The sequence below is a fragment of the Ovis aries genome, chromosome 12 (assembly GCF_016772045.2).
Source record: "Ovis aries strain OAR_USU_Benz2616 breed Rambouillet chromosome 12, ARS-UI_Ramb_v3.0, whole genome shotgun sequence".
NCBI classification, from domain to species: domain Eukaryota; kingdom Metazoa; phylum Chordata; class Mammalia; order Artiodactyla; family Bovidae; genus Ovis; species Ovis aries.
This window is the reverse complement of record NC_056065.1, coordinates 48,866,704-48,888,975: the sequence shown is the minus strand read 5'-3', so window position 1 is coordinate 48,888,975 and position 22,272 is coordinate 48,866,704. Positions and strand designations below refer to the sequence as shown.

Here is a 22,272-nt window from a genome sequence, read left to right as displayed (position 1 = left end):
AGGCTGTCATTTCCAGACTTGGCCCTAGCAGCAGGTGTGCAGCAGACCAACCAACGGGGACACTGGCTTCCCAAACCACCTCTCAGCTGGTCACCTCAGACGCTGGCCTTGGGGAGTGGCTGAACCACAGTGGCACTGCACTCTCGAGCCCTCAGGTACCTGGCTGAGGGGGAGAGCCCATACAAGGGGCCCCGTCCCTGAGGGGATGTGCAGGGAGCCAGCAGCCCCGGGGCCACAGAGACACCAAACTGACAGGCAGTCTGGGACAGCAGGTGGGGGAGGTGGGGCCGGTAAGCCCGTCATCAGCAGGGCTCCTTCAGGGGCAGCGCTGATGGCTGGCCCCCCTCCACCCCCACCCACGTGACCACACTCTCAGCGCCCTCCTGTGGCAAGGACGGGACGTTTAGACCTGAGAGGTGTCCCCAGGCTCCTGCCTAAATCCTGCCAGACCAGCCCCTCCCTGGGAGCCCTTCTCACCTCCAAAGCTACCCTGCCCGCTACAGTGACCGTCATCAGCAGCACAGGCAGGGGGCCATGAGGCCCAGCCAGGCTTCCCAGTGCCCATGGTTTGCTGTCAGCCTGTCCAGATTACCTGGACCCAGCGGCACAGCTCAAGGCCTCCCCCTCCACCTCCCGGCTTACGGGTAGGCAGGCAGATGACCTCCTGCTGGGGTCCCTCCATCTCTGAGATCGAGGCCCCTCTACTGAAACAGCTTACTCAGAAAGCAAGGCAGGACTGAGTAACCGAAACCTAGCTGGCCCCACTCCCAGGGGGCCCACCTGGTGGGAAGTTAGAGCTGCTCTGAGCCACCACCCATGACCTGGAGCCCAAACCCAGTGACGACCTTGTGACTGCGACTGCAGTCATTCTGTGACCCGAGGAGCCCAGGCTCAGTTCTTAAGGAGGGTGTGGTCAGCTGAATAACGGGCCCCCCAACCCCGCAAAGAGGATGAGATCATCATAATCCTGGAGCCTTACACAACAAAAGGGACTCTGCAGGTGAGATGAGAGATTATCCTGGAGCTTTCAGGTGAGTCCAAGGTCATCACACAAGTAAGCGAGGGAGGAGGGCTCCATACAATGGAATCCTCAGTTCAGTTCAGTTCAGTCGCTCAGTCATGTCCAACTCTTTGTGACCCCATGAATCGCAGCACGCCGGGCCTCCCTGTCCATCACCACTCCCGGAGTCCACTCAGACTCATGTCCATCGAGTCAGTGATGCCATCCAGCCATCTCATCTTCTGTCGTCCCCTTCTCCTCCTGCCCCCAATCCCTCCCAGCATCAGAGTCTTTTCCAATGAGTCAACTCTTCACACGAGATGGCCAAAGTACTGGAGTTTCAGCTTCAGCATCATTCCCTCCAAGGAAATCTTCAGAATGGACTGGTTGGATCTCCTTGCAGTCCAAGAGACTCTCAAGAGTCTTCTCCAACACCACAGTGTCAAAAGCATCAATTCTTTGGCGCTCAGCTTTCTTCACAGTCCAACTCTCACATCCATACATGACCATTGGAAAAACCATGGCCTTGAACAGATGGAACTTTGTTGGCAAAGTAATGTCTCTGCTTTTGAATATAATATCTAGGTTGGTCATAACTTTTCTTCCAAGGAGTAAGCGTCTTTTAATTTCATGGCTGCAGTCACCATCTGCAGTGATTTTGGAGCCCAAAAAAATAAAGTCTGACACTGTTTCCACTGTTTCCCCATCTATTTCCCATGAAGTGATGGGACCAGATGCCATGATCTTCGTTTTCTGAATGTTGAGCTTTAGGCCAACTTTTTCACTCTCCTCTTTCACTTTCATCTAGAGGCTTTTTAGTTCCTCTTCACTTTCTGCCATTAGGGTGGTGTCATCTGCATATCTGAGGTTATTGATATTTCTCCCGGCAATCTTGATTCCAGCTTGTGCTTCTTCCAGCCCAGCATTTCTCATGATATACTCTGCATAGAAGTTAAATAAGCAGGGTGACAATATATAGCCTTGATGTACTCCTTTTCCTATTTGGAACCAGTCTGTTGTTCCATGTCCAGTTCTAACTGTTGTTTCCTGACCTGCATATAGGTTTGTCAAGAGGCAGGTCAGGTGCTCTGGTATTCCCATCTCTTTCAGAGTTTTCCACAGCCGAGAGGAGCTACTCCCGCCCGAGGCCAGGCACAGTGGCCAGGAGGAGCGACCCCACGTCCAAGAAGCGGTGGCTGCGAGGGCGCCAGAGGGGCTAGAGGAGCTATTTCACGTTCAAGGTCGGGAGGGCCAGTGGTGAGGAGATACCCCTCATCCAAGGTAAGAAGCAACGGCTGCGCTTTGCTGGAGCAGCCGTGAAGAGATATCCTACATCCAAAGTAAGAGAAACCCAAGTAAGATGATAGGTGCTGCAAGAGGGCATCAGTGGGCAGACACACTGAAACCATAATCACAGAAAACTAGTCAATCTAATCACACTAGGACCACAGCCTTGTCTAACTCAATGAAATTAAGCCATGCCCTGTGGGGCCAACCCAAGACGGCCAGGAGTGATGGAGAGGTCTGACACAATGTGATCCACTGGAGAAGGGAATGGCAAGCCACTTCAGTATTCTTGCTTTAAGAACCCCATGAACAGTATGAAAAGGCAAAATGACAGGATACTGAAAGAGGAACTCGCCAAGTCAGTAGGTACCCAATATGCTACTGGAGATCAGTGGAGAAATAACTCCAGAAAGAATGAAGGGATGGAGCCAAAGCAAAAACAATACTCAGTGGTGGATGTGACTGGTGATAGGAGCAAGGTCCAATGCTGTAAAGAGCAATATTGCATAGGAACCTGGAATGTCAGGACCATGAATCAAGGCAAATTGGAAGTGGTCAAAAAGGAGATGGCAAGAGTTAACGTCGACATTCTAGGAATCAGCGAACTAAAATGGACTGGAATGGGTGAATTTAACTCAGATGACCATTATATTTACTACTGCAGGCAGGAATCCCTTAGAATGGAATCCTACTCAGCTATAAGAAAAATAAAATAAAAGGAAACAATGCCATTCACAGCAACGTGGATGGACCTAGAAATGGTCATACTAAGTGAAATAAGTCAGATAGAGAAAGACAAATACCATCTGATATCACTTATACATGGAATCTGAAAAAAAAAAATACATCTGAGCTTATTTACAAAACAGAAACAGACTCACAAAGGCAAAAATAAACTCATGGTGACCAAATGGGAAAGGGTGGGAGAGATAAATTAGGAGTTTGGAATTAACATACACATTCCCGCATAGAACACAGATAACAAGGACCCACTGTCTAGCATGGGGAACTATACTCAATATCTTGTAACAACCTATAGTAGAAAAGAATCTTAAAGACAGTATATATGTGTATATGTGTTCAGTAGTTAAATGTGGCCAACTCTTTGTGACCTCATGGACTGCAGCCCGACAGGCTCCTCTGTCCATGGGATTTTTCAGGCAAAGAATACTGGAGTGGGGTGCCATGTCCTACTCCGGAGGATCTTCTCCACCCGGAGAATGAACCCACATCTCCTGTGTCTACTGCATTAGCAGGCAGATTCTTTACCACTGAGCCACCCGGGAAGCCACGTGTGTGTGTATGCGTGTGTGTCCATGTAACTGAACCCCTGGTGAAAGGAATGGCAAGCCACTCCAGCATTCTAGCCAGCCTGCGAAATCCCAGGACAGAAGAGCCAGGGGGTGGCAAAGAGTCAGACACGACTGAGCACACACATTACTTTGCTGTACACCTGAACATTGTAAGTCAACTATACGTCCATAAAAAATTTAATATCTAAAACAACAACAAAAAAAGACGCTGCGCTGCTGGCTTTGAAGGTGGAGGAGGGGCCACAGCCAAGGAGTCCGGGTGCCTTTAGAACCTGGACATGTGGGAAAGCAAATGCTTCCTCAGAGCCTCCAGGAGGGACCAGCCCTGCCAGTTCCTTCATGTTAGCCCTTCTCAGACTTCCAACCTCAGAACTCTAAGGTACCAGAGACCTGGGTGGTTTTTAGCCATCAGCTTGGGATACCATGTCCCAGAAGCCACAATAACTGAATACAGAGGGAATAACCATCTAGCAGCCTCTCCAGTGTCACAGAGGCTCAGACAACCCGACCTGGAAATCCAGGTTCCCAAAAGACCACTCTGGCCAGCCCGGCATCCTGACACCAGAGGAGAGGGCTGCTGTAGTCTCGGCGGGTGTAGGGGAGGGAAGGGGGCTGGGGGCACTCCCCTGGGTCCCACGCTGCAGGCTGCCCTCACCTCCATGCCACATACTGCCTCCACCTGGCGACCCCAGCTGAGCACTGGCCCCCTGGACCCTGAAACTACCGCAAGTCATCTGTTCCCTAAGAGACATGGGCCTTGCTCAGTCGTCCTCTGGGCCAGTCTGTGCTGCTCTCCACGCCAGAGGGCACACGGAAAGCCCACCCAGACAGCATGGAGGGGGCCCGGTCCCCACGGCAGTGTAGCACCCCCAGCTGAAAGGGAGCTTGTAGGCGTCCTCCTCTGCCATCCTCCCCTCGGAGCATCAGGGGATGAAGCCTGCTCCTTCCAGACAGAGCCGCTCCCACCCGCACCAAGGGCTCCAAAGCCTCAGGACAGCCCCAGGCTGCACCATCTGGTCGCTGGGAGCAGGCAGGTTGGGGTTCAGCAGGACAGTCTCTGGGGTCTCACTGCTCCCCTCAGCTGAGACATGTGAGTAGGGAAGCGCAGCCTGGGGATGGGTCACACGCTGGCACTCAGGGCCATTGCCCTGGGAGCCTATGGGACTTGCTGGGCGATGGTGCCTCTGAGGGTCCATCGCCACACTGATGGGAACACAGCCCCTGCAGAAACCACCCCAGATGAGCCCATTCTGAAACCTCAGCCACACTTACAGGAAAACCTGAGCCCCTGGGATCCCGCCAGAAAGGTCCGCTCAGCACGCACCAACTTTGTTGTCCTGTTTCCCCCAAACATGACGCAGGGTCCTCGGCCCGGACAGCCCATCCCATCACCCACAGGCCCTCTCTTGGCCCCTTCACATGCCCATCAGTTCTCAGAACAGAGCCGGGACACCTGACTCCCTAAGCCCAGCCCTGCCCACTCCTGCTCAGCCCCAGGCCCTGGATGCTACAGGCCCTCACAGGCCCTCAGCATTTAGTGCCACCAGTGGTGGAGTGACAGTGCCAGCCTGGACTGAGTCACCCAGGGAGAGGGCTGCCTACCCTGTGGGGATGGGGTCTGGCCCCAGAGGGCGAGTGAGAAAGCCAGGGGAGACAGCGGACTTTGTCACAGACCAGCCCTGCTGCTCAGAGATCTGTGTGTTCTCCGGTGGAGAGCAGCACGGACTGGCCCGGAGGACAGCTGAGCAGGATACGTGTCTCCACAGAGATCAGATGCCCTGCACAGAGCCACACTCAGGGGCCTGGGAGGCCGTGGAGGGGAGCCCAATCCTGGCCCTGCTTTAATAGCCCCACTCTGGACCTGCCTGCTCCTGCCGCACAGACGGCTGCAGCCCAGGGGCAGTACCGCGGGCAGCAATTGCACCAGGGGCTTCAGGCTCCTTGGTGTGGGGAGATGAAGCCTTGCCCCACGCCAGGTGTCCAAGCATCGCAGGCGATGACTCACGGCACACCACACCCCTCGTCACATTCCTGAGGTTACCAGACTCCAAACTCCATGGAACCCACGGACACTCAGGAGCTTCCTGCAGGAGGCTGGCCCAGCATGGGTACCAGCATGGGAGAGGCAGGATGGACCCGGGACAGGGGTGCAGCTGCTTCCCAAGGGCTGCTGGGGTCCTCCCAGCTGACCCTGCCACTCACTGGGCTGACTACAACTCCCCAGCCTTGGGGGGCGGGGTAACAGGACAGCACCTGCCACATCCACACACAGCCCCCAAGGGGCCAAGGCTCTGGGGACCCTGGAAAGGGAAACTCTACTCCAAGACCCCAAGGCCTTTCTCTTGGGCCTGCCCTACGCCTGCTGCTTAACCCTCAGAGCTGCTGGTACTGCAGGGGAAGTGCGGCCCTGGTGCCCACCGGCAAACACAGTTGCTGTACTTTTCTCCTCCCTCTGGTCGAGAGGCTGAAATGCTGTCAGCAGCCCACTCAGCCAGGCCAGAGACGGGTCGGGAATGTCCGACGACTCAGGGCACACGGGGCCTGTCCCAGAGGCAGCGGCTGCCTCCCCGTCTGCCCCAACCCCGCTCCCTCCAACCTCGGCATCAGCCTCTCGGGGTGCAAACTGTGAAGGAGGAAACAAAGGCAGCTCACGCGGGACAGAGCGCATCCAGCCCGCCCCGCGCAGAGTCCGCCGCTCCCACCTGGCCTCGGGTCGCCGGCGTTCACGGGGTAGCCAGCCTGGCCCAGATGGCACGGGTAGCAGCCCCTCCACAGGTAGCGGTAGTGCATGCCCGCGACGTGCGCCAGGCTCGCCAGCAGCCCGAGGTACCAGAGGGCCGCCAGCCCGCCGCGCCTCCACGGCGCCTCCATGGCCCATCCGCTCCCTCCCGGGTCCGGGCAGCGCGCACTCGGGTCTCCCCGCTCCGCTCCGCTCGGCGCCGCTGGAGCCGCTCTGGTCGGGCGCGCCCCGCCCCTCGCCTTTCTGGTCTCCGCTTTCCCTCCGCCCCCCGCAGGTAAGGGCCAAATCCTCGCCGCAGCCAGGCCCCGCTCCGCCCCGCCCGGCCCCGCCCCCGATTCTCAGAAAGAGCACGGGCCCCCCTCCGCGCCGCCCGCCCACCCGCTCCGCACATTCCTACGCGCGCGCTCACGCAACCGGCACACACCCAGATCCATTCACAAGAGCAACCACCTCCACGCAGACACGTGCACAAGCAGACGCACGTGTGCAAGACGTACACAAGACACCCAGAGTCCTGCACGGACCTGCATGGGCACATCGATACACACGGGCGCTAGCGCAGGCAGGATGCCTGAGCCGACAAGCTAAAGAAAACACGCAATACAGAGGTGGATGAAGGCCACCCTGGCAAGGCCCCGGGGCTCCGCAGAGGCAGCTCGATGGAGGTTGCGGAGAGTGGGGAACCGGCGCACTTTGAGGCCACACCACGGTAGTGGATGTCTTGGGGGTGAAGACTCCCCCAGGCCCCCAGCCCGGTGTCCCTCATCTCTCCACTGGTCCAGGGCCAGTATCTGCGGGAGCCTGGTAAGGCACCACTGCACCCCTATAGCAGATGGGGGAGGGTCCGAGCCTGCAGGGACGGTGAGCCCCAGGGGTGAGGCTGCCGAATCATGGACACTCCTCCAACCCCAGACTGCTGGGCACAGCCTGTGGTCCCGGATGTGTCAGGCAGCTCTGCTCAGGGGTGGTGGCGTCACACTGGCTGTGCACTCGAGAGACCTGTGCATTCAGGCCTGACGAAGGCTGGGCCCCCAGCCCCCCATCTCGTGTAGGCTTTGCTGATCCCCAATGGCTCACCTATGGCGCCCTGCCTGACCCCAGCCCTATCCAGAAACTGCTGGCTATCATTCTTCACAGCCCACCTGTGGGCAGGGTTCAAATGGGCAACCTCAAGCTTGTGGAGAAAGGCACTGTCTCGCCTTGTCTGGTCCTGTCTGCAGCCCAGAAGCCAACTCATCCCACTGTCTCCCCCCACCACCTGCCCGCCAGGTGCCAGGCAGTGCAGAAACAGACCTGCCTACCTGTCTGCCCCAGCCTTGGGGGTAAGCTTCTCCCCGCCACTCCCGGGGTAGCACCGCAGCCTGTGGATCCCAGCCTGTCAATGTAGGGAGCACACATCTCCCAGGTGGACACACTGCCCCGTGGCCATTTGAACAGTGCCTCCCAACAATGCGCCAGCTCTGTTTATCATTGCAACATGTATCTCATTCGCTGCCAACAACACTAACAAAAACCTGAGGGTCCCTGTGCAGCCACCAGTCAGGCTGCAGGGAGCAGGGGGTGATGGACGCAGGTGCGGGGCCTCAGACACTCTACTCCAGACACTGCCAAGCATCTTGCTGCTCAGCCTGGCAGGGGGGTCTGGCACGCAGACCTGGTAACCGAACTCCTTTTTTAATTATAAAACATTTGTGGTTGGGCTGGATCTTCGTTGCGGAGCAAGGGCTTCTTCCTGCAGTGTCTTCTCTTGTTGCAGAGCACACGCTCTAGGCACACGGGCTTCAGTAGCTGTGGCACTCAGGCTTAGTTGCTCCACAGCATGCCACCGACTCTGGCGACTTCCAGCGGAGCTCTTTCCTCACTGTCTCATGGTCCCCTTTTGAAGCAGGTCTGTGCCTCCCAGACGCACCTATAATTAAACCCTCATTCTGCCCAGAAGGGAATCCTCCAGCCAGGTGCCCACCTAGGCCCTGCCCTTTGCACACAGGGTCCTGGACGTTCTCGTAGTCTTTATCCAGGGGATAAATGACCTGCCCAGGGTCACACAGGACAAAGGGGACCACCAACAGGGATCAGGTCTGACCTAAACCCTGCCTTCCTTGGGCGCCCTCCTCCAGGCTCCTGGAGACATGCCCTCTGCAGGTACCCAGTGGCTCCGTCGGGGTTGCCCAGTGGGTTCTGAGTGGTTGGGGGGGGTCAACGGCCCAGCAGGAGGCAGTGCCCCTGTGGTGCTTCTCCTGCTCTCTCACTGCCCTCCCACCACAGGGCCCCAGACTGTCGGCCAGAACTCAGTGCTGGGCTCCCTCAGCCCAGGCCACCAAAGGGCTCTCCACGTGGACCCTGGGCACAGCACTTCCAGCAGACGCTGGCTCCAGACCTTGCCTCTTCCATCCCTCGTGGGTGGCCTGGCCCTCCCAGCACCCCAGCTTCCACAGCAGCCAAGATGCCCACTCTTCCTCCGACCTGCAAACAGCAAGCTCCTACGCGTCTGTTGAGTGCCAATCCCAAGGGGCCTTCTCTGCAAAGTTTCCCAGCCCGCTCCCTCAGAGCCACCACTGCCAACTCTGCTTCCCCTAAAGCTGGCCTGTCCCTCCTTCCCTTCAGCCCTCACTCCCTCGCTCCTTTCCCTCAGTGAGGACCTGAGTGCCCGCTCTAAGCAGAACCCAGTTCTAGGAGGCAGAGCTGTCTCCCCCGCAGCCCAGCTGAACCCAAGACAACTCGTGACGTGATGAGCTCAGGCGGCACCTCCCTAAAGGACCCGGGGTGGGGGTTCGATGGCTCTGGGCCTCCATACCCACTAGGCTGGGCACAGCATGATGGTGCCCAGCCACCACACCCCAGGCACGGCCCACTGGCCTCCCCGGTGCCACCAAGCACACCCAGGCGCGCGGCTGTGGTCTGGAAGCTGTTTGGGAAATGCTTTCCCGATGCGGAGACTGGGCTGGTGTCTCTGCCCGGTGGAATGTCTGTGTGTCAGCAGAAGGAGCAGACCACCCCCCCGCCAACCCGCCAGGCCGGCTCCAGCTTTCCTCTCCAAGCTAGGCAGCCACCAAGCTCCTCTGCCAGGACCTAGACTGGGAAGAGGGCCCCATGCTGCCCCTGCAAAGCTACAGCTCCCCCTTAGTGCTGGGCCCGTCCCAACCTAGCACCCTGAACTGGGGCTTCAGGGCCAGGACTGCCATGTCCCTGGGGTCAGCAGGAAGCAGAACAAGGTGCGTTTCCTCCCCACACTTGTGCTATCTGTCCCTTGGTGCTATGGACACTTCCTCCAGGAAGCCCTCCAGGAGAACTCTCGAGGTCCCAGGTCGCCCTGTGGCATTCTGCCAACATGCTGAAAGGGAGGTCATCTTGGCTTCTGGCTGTAGAGCAGGTGCTGGGGGAGCCTGGCTGGGCCTCGGGGCACTCGATGCCTTCAGGGGTTGGGGGGGTGGCCTTGCATCTCCCACCCAAGTTCCTAGGGACACGGGACAAGGAGGCCCCAAGACACGGGACAAGAAGGGCCTCCAGTGGGACACGAAGAGACCAAGCCCCACCCAGGCCAGGGGGGAATCTCTGACCCTTCCTGTCTGGCTGGGGGATGGGAGAAACTAAACTTCTCAGGAGGAACTAAATCCTCTGGAGGCAGGTGGGGCTGTGTGTGTGACAGAGAGGAAAGACTCTCAGAGAGGTCCCAGAGGTCACCGCCCTGACGCCAAGGTGCCCTTCTTTCGAGGGTGACAGTCCACGGGCACAGTGGATGCTGGATGGGGTAGTTGTCACTGGCCACCCACTGACCACCTACATTGCCCTCTGTGCCGGGCACTTCACGGGCTTGGCACCAGACCGTGCCCTCTCACAAGTGGACAGGCAGACCCAGAATGAAGCCACATGAGCTGGTGGGGCGTAGGGGAACTGCAGGCTGGGGCCCTGCCTCCACCAGTACCTCCTGCTGAAGTCAAGTCTCACGTGACAGGCTGCAAGGCTGGGGGCGCTGGGCAGAGGCTGGCTTGGAGGACCCTGATGGCCAAGAAAGCAGTGTGGGAGCCATCAGGGGCTGTGAGGGGCACTGGGGCCATGAGAGGGACTGGCCGGCGATCAGATGGCCCCCCAACAGGCCCCCAGCTGCAGGGTAGAGGGCCAGGAAGGTGCTGGAAGGAGGCCTCCCTTTCAGGTTTCTCTTCAATCTGCCTTGGGGGTCTCAAGGCCTCTCAGCCCAAAAGTCCCCCTCCCCACCTCCCAGTCCCCCAAGGGGACAAATGTCCTGCCTGGTTGCTTCCAACCTAGATGGCCAGAGCCCAGCGCAGGCCAGGAAGTCAGTTTTTAGCTGGGGTCCATTGTGGCCCCACACAGGCCCAGGAGGACCACCCCCAGAATGTCCCTCCCACCCCCTGTCCCAGGGCCGCCACTGCAGTGTTATTTTGGGAGCGGAGGCCGGGCCTGGCCTCCAAGAGTCGTCCGGGCGTCAGCCTCATGGTAAACTCATTACCCACCCTGGGCCCTCACTGAGCCAAAGGAAGGAAAATGGAAACCACGGTTGTTTCCGAGAGCCCAGCTGCTGCTCCTGGCTGCATCTGCCCTGGGCTGGGGCCAGGCCCCCTCCACACACACGCACGCAAGCACGCACGCACGCCCCGGGAGAGCCCAGGACAGAGCAGTCACTGCCACACACATCATCCTCCAGAGACAAGCCGGCTAAGGGGGAAGGCAGGCCCTGTCCTGTGCCAGGGAACCAAGGCCTGGCTACCCCACTGAGGCACCCCCAGCGGGCCAGACACGGGCCTCGCTGGAGGCCCCCGCATATAAGTACACGTGTGCACGCATGACGAGGCCCTCTCTGTGGCTCTCTGCTGCCTCCAAGCAGCGGCCTGAGCCATGTGAAGGTCAGGGTAAGGCCAGGTCTGACCCTGGGGGCACCTGAGAGCCCTGCACCACTGACAGCCCCACCACGGCACAGCCCCTGAGGCCTGACTCTCATGGGGGACATTGAGCTGCCCGGGAGCAATGACTACAGAAGGGGACAGCCCCGGGGCTCAAACTGCACTCGGCGGAAGAGAGTCTGTGAAAGCAGTGACGAGGCTTCCTGGAGGAGGTGGCCTTCGGACACGTGCAGGGCGGGACGTAAAGATGGTTTGTTGGAGGGCTTTGGGGGCAGATGCAGGGCTGCTGGTTCAGAGGCAGGAAAGGCCCAAGAAGGTGAGTGCCAGACAAGGGGTCCGGCCAAAGCTGTGGGCCTGGGCCTGGCCTACAGCGAGCACCTAGGAGGTCTGAAAACACCAGCAAACGGAAGGCCCACTTCCAGCCCCCACAGTCACTCCTCCACTGCCCCTGTGCTATCCAAAGGCCAAAACTGTTCACAGAACACTAGGGTTGTGGAGGCAGCAGCCAGGTCCGGCCAAGTACCCAGATCAGCCAGCACTCGCCACCTCCCAAGGTGCCCAGGCTGCAGCTGCCACGGCTGCCACAGCTGCTCCTGCCTCTGAGGCCCCGACGGCACCCCCTGAGTCCTCGGGGCGACTGCTGCACAGGCGGAGGTCCAAGCCGGCCGCCGTCCACATCAAGTGCAGAGTGCACTTTCTAACCCACAGGACCGGCCCTCCCACCCCCACTCTGAGCACCCATGCCCACGCCCCACACAAAACCTTTACACCAGGGCTGCACCAGTCCCTCAGGTCTCATTACAAGCATCTCGCAGGATCTTTTCATTGTTTCCTCATCAGACAGAAGGCACACCCTCCCCTCTGCATTCTGGGGCAGGTTCCCCGCCGGGCCCCACCCAGAGCTGCTCTGGCCAGACCCCGGGGAGCGATGAGATTTGACCATGGGATTTGGGGGGTTGGCTGAGGGTTCTGTGGGGTCAGGAGTCCAGCTACCCAGCGGGGTGTGGAGCTGAGAGGAGATGAGAAGATGGGGGTGGAGGCCTAGCCCAGGTCAACAACCTCGAAGAATGGGGGTGGGGAAACTGGAGAAGATAAAGGGTGTAGCCAGGAAGGTCCAGCCTCATTACCGCTGGGAGAGACAGGGACAAGAGGCAGCCAAGAGACACAGACAGCAGGAGAATCCAATTAGGAGGCCAGACGCCGAGGGAAGAGGGCTTGTTGGGACCACTGGTGATGGACGAGAACTTTCCCACCCACCAGACAGAGGCAGGGCAGGGGCCCGCCTTTCCCGGAGCCAGGCAACGAGGGCCTGAACCATTCCTCCCTGTTCTTCCTGCCTGCCCCCCTCCAGCCCAGCCAGGAGGGGCTGCTTCCACTCTCAAGAGTCACAGAGATGGGGAAGTAACTGCCTTCCTGAGGCTGCAGGCCCCTGTGAGCTCCAAGTTCCCTGAATTGCCCCCATCTCTCAGCTGCAGCCCCCGGACCACTGGGAGCAGAGCTGGGACCCCTGGGATACAGGAAGACAGAGGCTGCTGGAGCCTCCATTTCCCTAGCCCAGGCCCCCCCCCACCCCCGATCCAGCTAACTCCTCTGCTGGGGCCCCTCCAGCCCATCTTCTCTGCTGGTCCTCCTCATGGCAGCCGCCCCAGCCATAGGGTCTTGGGCACTTTGGGATTCACTGTTAGGATGTGTCTACCTCCTCCCACTGAGCCCCAAGTCTGAGGGCTATGGCCTCCGAGGGCCACACCTGTTCTAAGAGATCACAGCCCAGGGAGAGAATCGGCCTTTCTGCTCCCATGTCCAGTCCTGCAGGCGGCCGTGGGCACCCAGATGTTGACTACACAAGATGCCTGCAGACTGCCCAACCTGGGGCCTCCGCCTGGGCTTCGGGGATCCAGGCAGGCCTGAGGGGATGGGCCTCTCTCCTGTCACTGGCTGGCTCTGACGGCTGATGTTGAGGGCTGTTGTCTCCTGCCTTGGCCTTAACCAGAAACATACCTGCCAGAATCTGCTCATGAGAGGGACGAGTGAGCCAGAGTTGGGAAAAGACAGCTCTCAACCTCTCAGCACCTCTGACAGTGGAGGCCCTGGGACAGTCGCCTCTTTGGAAATGCTGCCATCCTGCCTGGAGGGACTGCGGCCGGGGCCAGGCTCCTCACTTGTGTCCAGAGCACAGCCAGCCAGACAGCCTGGCCTGGAAAGGCCCAGATCCCAGGCCTTGCAGGAATAAGGCTAGGGCTTTGCATGCTGAAGGCCCAAGTTCACTCACGCTGGGCTGCTTGGCCCACATGAGTGCAATGAGCCCGCCAGCCAGCGTCCCCCCTCGGTCTCGTCTGGAAGGGGCAGGTCACTCAGTAGGTATTTGCGGATGCCCACTCTGCACTGGACACTGCTAGTGCAGGCCGTGTGGAATCAGCAGGCAGCCCCTCCAGTTCCTCCAGCTCCCGAGAGGCTGGCAGGCCACCCCTAGATGGGGCCTGAGCACTGGCTTCCGTGGGACCTGGGGCCAGGGGGGCCCATGACATCACTCTGGGCTTCATCCGCCTCACCCAGCTGTGTGACCTGAATGCACTCTTGCCCCCTCTGGGCCTCTTGCTCCTCTGCACAAAATGGGGACCACGGGGCACTGTGAGCGCTGAGCAGACCTGGGACCACAGGGCGCTGTGAGCGCTGAGCAGACTGGGGCTCACGGGGCCATGTGAGCGCTGAGCAGACTGGTGTGTGGGGCTACAGCCAGAACCTGGCGTGGAGTGCGGGCTGGGCAGGCTGGGCACTTCTTCACGTCCCCACAAGAGTCTTGCTGCCCTCCCCACTCTCCTGACTCAGGCAGCTGGGTCCCCAGGAAGTGAAAAGTCCTAGCACTAAAGGCTCTGAAACCCCCTGTGAGGAGGCATTGCCACCTAGGGTTGCCCCAGCAGGAGATTCAGAGAAAGCCCCCACGAAGGGCCAAGGGAAGCGCAGGTGGACTCCGGCCAGGGCGCCAGTGTGAGAGTCGATAGCGGCTCCCCTTGCCCCCACCCCCACGGCCACAGGGCAGTACAGCTGGCTCGGCTCAGCCCACGGCCCTCCCAGCCCAGGCGGCAGCCCCAGGGGCTTCCTAATCAGGACACGTCACTTCCCACGTTCCTGACTCTCCCTGGGGACAGACGGGACCTGGCAGCGGCCAGCTCGAGCGAGTGTGAGAGAGGATCCCCGTCAGGTCGGACGAGGCTCAACTGCATTCCCACCCGGACCCAGGCAGGACGAGCCCGTGGCAACAGCCGAGTCAGACAGGGTGAGGAGCGCAGCCCGCACCGTCCTGAATGCAAGGCCTTGGAGCAGGCCCTTTCCCTCTTGAGAAGGGTCGGTCCCATGGTGGGGACCACACAGACGCCAAAGCCTGGGCCGGGGGGCTGGAGTACAGGCCATCTCTACTTTCTGAAAGCCTTGACCCCTCCATGGGCTTCTCACAGACACCCCGTTAGAGACCCTAGCTCTGCACTAGCCAAGGAGTAGTGGGGATTGGGGACATGCTGAGCCCCCAGGCCAGAGCCAGCCGTTTTCATGTTGGACTGAGGACTCCCGCTCAGGCCCCCACCCTACCCCCACCCTACCCGGAGAGTCACCTGCTGCCCCATTTCCCAGCCCTTCCTGACCTCCTGGAGGGAAGGAGCAGTGGGGGCTGGGGACCATCGAGCTGGCTCAGGAAGAATTCCACCCCCAGCACCGAGGGAAGACTGGCCCTCAGGCCTGGACCTGGGAGGCAACACCCCCCGCCACCCCTGGAGTCTATCCCAGGGAGACACCCTGATTTTCCCTAATCGACAAGATTAATTTCCCCCTCACAATGGGACTGAAAACCCCTCCCCACAGCAAGGTCCCTGAGACCTTCAGGCCACACCAGCCTGATGGAAGGACCCACCTCACTGAGGGACTCAGCATCCACCCAGCCAGCACGGCGGGAGGGAATGAGGAGGGGGAACATGCCTTGGGGAGGGCAAGGACCTGCCAGGGTCCCTTGGGGGTTCTGTTCCCCATCATGGCCTTGGATGTGGGTTCAGGCTAGTCCCTGCAGACCTTGCTCAAGAGGAGGCAGTAAGGCTGGGGTGAAGGGCTCATGGCCTCAGGCCAGCGCGAGGGGGTTCGGCTCAGGTTGCGGCCCCCCTTATCTCCCTCCCTCATGCCCCCCAGGAGTCCCTGAGGGGTAGGGAGCCTGCTGCCGATGCTGAGTCCTCTCAGGGGTCCTAAGAGCCAAGGGTGTCATTCGACCCACTTTCCAGAGGAAGAGGCTGACGTTGAGAGCTCCCCAAGGCGCTGGGCTGAGGCTGACACCGGAGTCTGGCCCTGGGGGGGGGCCTCCCCAGAGGGGCCGACATGGAAAGCCAGACGGTGCTGGGTAGGAGTTCAGGGCCCCGGCAGCTGGGACGGGAGCCGGACAGTGGGGTCCACATTTCTCCAAGACCCACCTCCTCCATAAAGCACAGGTTTGAGCACACCTGCCCGTGGGTCTGGGGGGAGGGCGGGCACCGGTCAGAGGCCGCACCCTACGAGGACGCTGCGGGAACAGCAGTGGGCTACAGCCTCACCTGGCAATGTGCCCTTCCCCCGCACCTGTGCCCCCCAGGAGAAGGGAGCAGGGCTCCTGCCATTGATGCCCCGCCCAGAACACGACCGACACACCGGCCTGGCGCTGTTCCCCGGGCAGGGGCCTGTGCCAGTGCTCCGCGTTGCATGGCGTCGGTCAATCACGGGGGCAATTTCCGGGCTCACCCCACCGGCCACTCGGCGCGCAGCCCTGTGTGTGAGTGGCCAGGGCTGGCCTGTCCTCCGCAGTAACATCTTGATTTCCTGTCCGCTTTGCTCACATTCGGCCAGCCGGCTGCCCCCCAGAGCCCCGCTCACTGGCCAGAGCTGAGATTTCAGGGGTGGGGGGTGCTGGCTGAGGGACAGAGAAAACAGCAGGCACTTGGCTCTCGGCAGAGCGCTCTCAGCCACGCGGTGACTCGGAGCCTCAGCCATCCCAAACACGCAGAGCCAGTCAGCGAACTCCTGGGGGGCCGTGGAGGGGCCGTGGAGGGGCCATGAGGGAGGAACGGGTGGGCACGCCAGGGTGAGGGCAGCCCCCTGACTGGCCCCCTCCTGGTCCTCTCAGTATCCCCGCCTTCAGCCAACTGACGGGTGGCGACCACCTCGCCCACCTGTCCTTGAGACCTTCTAAATCAAGGAATTTCAAGGAAGGCATTGTGGCCGGGCCTGCTGACCCTGAGCTGGGCTCCAGTCAGTGGCCAAGCTGTGCTCTTGTGTTCCAGGACCACTTCTGGCCACTAGGCCCCAGGTCAGCACTGAGTGGCCTGGAGCACACATCAGAAGACACCCAGCCCTGGGGCAGCCCCAACATGCCCCCCAGGCCCTGGCCCAGAGCTTCCTGGGCACTGACAAGGGGCTGGGTTGCATACCCACAGACTCTGGGGACTGAGGGCCAGAAGGGTCAGGGACGGGAAACCCATGGGCCAGTCCAGACCTATCTGTAGGCCACAGAGCTGGAAACGCTCAGAGAGGCTGCGAGTTCGGCAGTGCACCAGCGGCAGTGGTGGGCAGGAGCAGGGCCCTCACCCCAGGGCACCTGCAGTGGGTGGAAGGCCAGGAGACCTCCGTGTGGGAGCATATGTTGAGGGGTTGCTCTGCCTTGTGTGCAGGCATCCCTGGGGCTCATGGAGATCAGGAGGCTGGGAGTGGATAAAGGGGCTGAGGCTCCTGGAGATACTGCCCTGGGCCTGGCAGATTTTAGGCCCCTGATGCCTTCCCAACATCAGGGCAGCCACCCTCACTTCAGGGGGCACTGGCAGGAGAGTGGACACAGGTCCAGGAAGGGGCACTCCTTCCCACCCCCAACTCCACCTGCACTCGGTGTGCCCTGGGGTGGGACTGCAGGCCACGGAGGGTCTTGCCAGCCCAGCGGGGCTCCGTTCACAGAAGGGGAAACCGGGACGCAGGTGGGTGACATGGTCTGGTTCTGTCTGGTTCTGGTTCTGTCTGTGACAGGTCTGTGCTCCTGTCACCCAACAAGCACAAGGTCCCCGGGTCCTGGGCTGTGAGTGACAGGTCAGCCACCTCTCTGCTGCCCCACCCCCAGTCTCCCCTCCAGTGAAGACATGCTGGAAACGGTTTGCAGAACACCCCAGCCAGGGCAGACTCCCCCCGGCTCCCAGATCCCCAGTCCAGTGGGCTGTGATCCTGCCACTACCCCCAACCCTGAGGGATGGCTCACAGCTGGTCTCTGGCAGAACCAGACAGTGTCCTCGTAGTGGCAGGAAGTTCGGAGAGATGGGGGATGACAGCGGCTGTCTGACATGATTCAGGGCAGGGAACACCAATGCCCGCCAGCCCCCACCCTGTGTGAACTCAGGGGCCAAGTTGCCAACCAGGTCCTGGGGTCAGGGGCCTGGTGGGGGAGCACAGGTATGGGAGTGTGGGGGACAAGGAGGGATGGCATGTATTCTACCCCATCCCTTGCCTTCTCCCAGCCTCAGTGCTAAGCTAATCTGTTCCTCTCTCTCTCCCCAAATCCAGGAAATTTCTTTCTGTCTGTTCTTGGTTTTGCTGACAGCCTGCCAGCGATGGCAGAGACCTGTGACAGGCCCAGAGCTGGTGACCACTTCCAGACTGGCTTCAGCAAGCCCTTGCAGGGGTAGGGTGCCCCCCAGCGTCCCCATGCCTCCCAGGCACACAGCCTGCCCTCTGACCCTCTCGGAGGCCATGCAGCTATACTCGGGCCTGCCGGCCGCCCACTCACCCTCCCCAGCTGCATCTCCGACCCACCACCTGCCTCTCCCCACCTGCGAGCAGAGCAATCGCCCCCCCAACACGGCACCCAGGGTGCCCTCCACCCACATCAGGCTCTCTGACCCACCGAGGCTTGTTTGGGGGAAAATGTGGATTCCCCAAAGGTGCAGAGAGCAGTCAGGCAAGGAGGACCCAGGCAGCTGGGTGCCGCTCCAGGACCCTCAGCAGAGCAGCCCAGGGGTGGGGAGGAGGCAGCCCCAGGGAGCAGCCAGGGCAGGGATGCTAAGGCCACTGCTGGGCGGTGGGTAGGGGCCCGGGCCAGGGACCTACCTCGGCAGGTCTTGCCATCTCCCTGCAGCTGGTGGCCGGGCAGGCAGCGGCAGTAGAAGCCCCCCACGGTGTTGCGACACTCACCCTCACAGCCTGCATTGCCAGTGGCACACTCGTTCACATCTGTGAGGGGGAGACGCGGGTGAGCCCAGCACAGGAACAGGAGGAAGCTCAGGACCCCACGACACAGCAGGATGAGGCCTGGCAGAGACGGGCAAACTTACCCCTCCAGACAGGCCTCACAAGAGAGGGACCCGCCAAGTCAATCCAGCAGCTGGGGGGCTGCCCCGCCAACCGGGTCCCTCCCCGCGCCCAGGACCCGTGGTCCTGTGGTGTCCCGGTGTGACCTGGCAGGAATGTCCCTCAGGGACAGCTCGGCACAGGACTGGACCCTGCTCCCTAAGGAGCCACCCTCACTTGCCTGCGTGCCCCCGAGAATGGCCCCTGTGTTCTGTCCAGCTGTAGGTTTGCCAGAGAAACCAGGCCTCCCCCAGCATGGAGGCCAGGAAGAGGCCCCCATTGTCATCCCACAGCTGCTTGAGATCTGGCAGTGGGCTCCATGCGCCCCCGTCCCGGCCCAGGTCTCCCCCACTCTGGTCTGCTGGAACCCTGTGGCATGTGAGTCAGGCCTGGGGAGTGGGGGGATGCCACTGGGCTCTGGCGTGGAGGGCAGAGCAGACAGGAGACTCCACCCATGAGGCCACACTACCCACAGCTCCCCTGTTCTCTGCTCGGCCTTTGTGGGTGCAGGATGGTAGCATGTCCCCTGCCGCAGGAAATGTGGCCGGGGGTGCCCAGGACACCCACGAGGGGCTGGTGGCACCATGGCCCCAGAGACCCAGCCGGGGCCCGGGGGACTCTGGTGCCTCGTTTTCCAGAACACCTCTTGGGCACAAGGTGACAAGGGGCCCAGGCCCTGCTATGTGGCAAGCCTGAGGTCTGAGGGGGCCCAGCTCTGTCCTCCCAGCACCTCAACATCAAAGGCAGCGGGGGGGGGGTCCCCCAATCTCATGGGGAATGTGACCCAGAGGGAAGCAGAGACCCCCCAGGAGCCACAGGCCACAGACGGCCAGGTGCCAGGACAGCCCACCAGGCGCAGTTGCTGGAAATGCCACACCCCTCCTGGAGGCTCAAGGCCCAGACCAGCCTGGGCTGCAGTCCCCAAGCCCAAACCACCGACGTCTTCAGCTCCCCTCTCCACTGGCATGTCCTTGGGAGGGTCCCTGGGAGACCCCGAGCCGGGTTCAGGCTGCAGGGGCGGCCAAGGTCCCACGGGAAAGGCGGCACTGGAATGTCACCCTGAGCCCCAGCCTGTGGGGTTAACACTGGGAATTTTCTGGGAATTCCTAGAGAGTTACGCAGGGCCAGTCCACACTCAGCCCAGCCCGGGGGTCAGAGCTTGGGTGCCCAGGGTCTCCCTACCAGACTAGCCTGGGGAGATGGCACAGGGGCGAGGCCCTCCAGCGGGCAGCAGCCAGGTGCGAGCCCCGCCCCCACCCCCACCCCCCGCCCGCCTTCAGGGCCTACCCTGATACTTGGGCTGTGTGGCTGGGCAGCTAGTAGGGCAGGAGGCCAGCCAGGCAGGGCTGCAGACAGAGGGTAGACGCCCTCTGGAAGCTGCTGACATGGCAGGGCCCCCAGGGCCTGGGCACCACCTCCAGGGTGGGATCAGCCTTATAGCTGCCTTCCAGCACCCTGCCCCAACTCTGTGGATGCTAATGACGAGACCAACGTGACCGGGAGCCTCCAGGACTCCCACACCCAAGGAAAGGGCCTGCGTGCTGACACTCAGGGTCTGGAACTCACAATGGCACCTGCTGCGTCCCTCCAGCCGCATCTGGATGCCATCCTACAGGTGCCCAACCATGTCTGCCTGGCCCTTACTGCCCCTTGTCCCCGGCATCTCCCTGCCAGGCACCTCAGCTCAGCGGAGCATCCACCTCCACCGCCTCACCGAACTGAGCCCCTTGTGTCTCTGCTGGTCAGCCCCTGAGTCTGCTCACAGCTGGACCGTGCCGGCCTCAGTGTGGGGGCTGGGCCTCCCTAGAGTCGGAGTCCCAGGGCCCAGTCAAGGCTGGCAGCGAGGGGGCCACAGGATGCCTTGTGACTACCGCGTCCCCTCCAGGGCCTCCTGGAGAGAAGCAGAGCAGGCAGGGGGCTGGTCCTCCTGCCCCCAGGCAATGGCAACGCAGACCGAGAAGGAGGTGACCCTGTCCAGGGCCAGGGAGGGGCTGGGCAGGTTCAGCAGGCTCCCCTCGGCTGAGCACCTGCCCTGTACACGGCTGGAGCTAGGGAGAGGGGGAGATACAGAGGTAAGGAACCCACCAGTTAGGGCAGGGGAGAGCTTGGGGAACCATCCAGACTGCATATCAGGTTCAAGTCCCTACTGGGGCGGTGGGGGTGGAGGAGAGGAATGGGCCCTTGTTTGACTTCCCCAGCAGCTACAGGCCATGCTTTTAGTTCACAGCATCCATGGACCAGCACCGCTGTACCCCCAGCCCCTCGGGACCCATGTCTCAAGGGCATGGGTCTTGACCTTGTTGGCTCCTTGCTATAACTCCAGCATCTAGCCCACACAGCAGTGAAATGAACTGGTAAGGATAGCTGCCCCTCACCTCCTGTGCCTCCTGGGTACCTGAGGGGAAGGGGTTGCTGTTGTTGTTCAGCCACTAAGTCATGTCCAACTCTGCCATCCCATGGACTGCAGCACGCCAGGCTTCCCTGTCCTTCACTATTTCCCAGAGTTTGCTGAAAACTCATGTCCATTGAATCAGTGATGCCATCCAACCATCTCACCCTCCGTTACTCTCTTCTCCTCCTGCCCTCGATCTTTTCCAGCATTAGGGTCTTTTCCAATGAGTTGGCTCCCTGCTTCAGGTGGCCAAAGTACTGGAGCTTCAGCATCAGTCAGCATCAGCTTCAGCATCAGTCCTTCCAATGAATATTCAGGGTTGATTTCCTTTAGGATGGACCGGTTTGAACTCTGCACTGTCCAAGGGATTCTCAAGTCTTCTCCAGCACCACAGTTTGAAAGCATCAATTCTTCAGTGCTCAGTTCAGTTCAGTTCAGTCGCTCAGTCGTGTCTGACTCTTTGCGACCCCATGAATCGCAGCACGCCAGGCCTCCCTGTCCATCACCACTTCCCAGAGTTCACTCACATTCATGTCCATCGAGTCAGTGATGCCATCCAGCCATCTCATCCTCTGTCGTCCCCTTCTCCTCCTGCCCCCAGTCCCTCCCAGCATCAGAGTCTTTTCCGATGAGTCAACTCTTCTCATGAGGTGGCCAAAGTATTGGAGTTTCAGTTTTAGCATCATTCCTTCCAAAGAAATCCCAGGGCTGATCTCCTTCAGAATGGACTGGCTGGATCTCCTTGCAGTCCAAGGGACTCTCAAGAGTCTTCTCCAACACCACAGTTCAAAAGCATCAATTCTTCAGCACTCAGCCTTCTTCACAGTGTAATTCTCACATCCATACATGACCACTGGAAAACCATAGCCTTGACTAGACGAACCTTTGTCAGCAAAGTGACGTCTCTGCTTTTACGATGTTTAGGTTTGTAATAGCTTTTCTTCAAGGAGCAAGCATCTTTTAATTTCATGAATGCAGTCACTGTCCACAGTGATTTTGGAGCTCAAGAAAATAAACTCTGTCATTGCTTCTACTTTTTCCCCATCTATTTGCCATGCAATGATGAGTCTGGATGTCATGATCTTAGTTTTTTGAATGCTGAGGGTTTTTTTCACTTTTTAAAATAAATTCATTTTTAATTGAAGGATGTTGTTTTAAGCCAGCTTTTTCACTCTCCTCTTTTACTCTCAAGAGGCTCTTTAGTTCCTCTTCACTTTCTGCCATTAGAGTGGTATCATCTGCATATCTGAGGTTGTTGGTATTTCTCCCGGCAATCTTGATTCCAGCTTGTGAGTCATCCAGCCTGGCATTTTGCGTGAGGTACTCTGCATATAAGTTAAATAAGCAGAGTA

General features: G+C 60.1%; 1 protein-coding gene across 7 annotated transcripts in view; it reads right to left on the bottom strand.

The window, feature by feature from the left end:
* MEGF6 (multiple EGF like domains 6) overlaps positions 1–22,272 on the bottom strand; it is a 103,810-nt gene that overhangs the window by 37,173 nt on the left and 44,365 nt on the right. For 4 of the 7 annotated variants that reach the window (XM_042257369.1, XM_042257371.1, XM_042257374.2 and 1 more), the window contains one exon: positions 18,289–18,411. The exons of 2 other annotated variants lie outside the window; for them this stretch is intronic. In XM_042257369.1, the coding sequence (XP_042113303.1) occupies positions 18,289–18,411 (123 nt within the window). Of the gene's footprint in view, positions 1–6,302; positions 6,556–18,288; positions 18,412–22,272 lie in introns of those variants that run through there. One more of the 7 variants, XM_042257373.1, reaches the window with a different exon arrangement.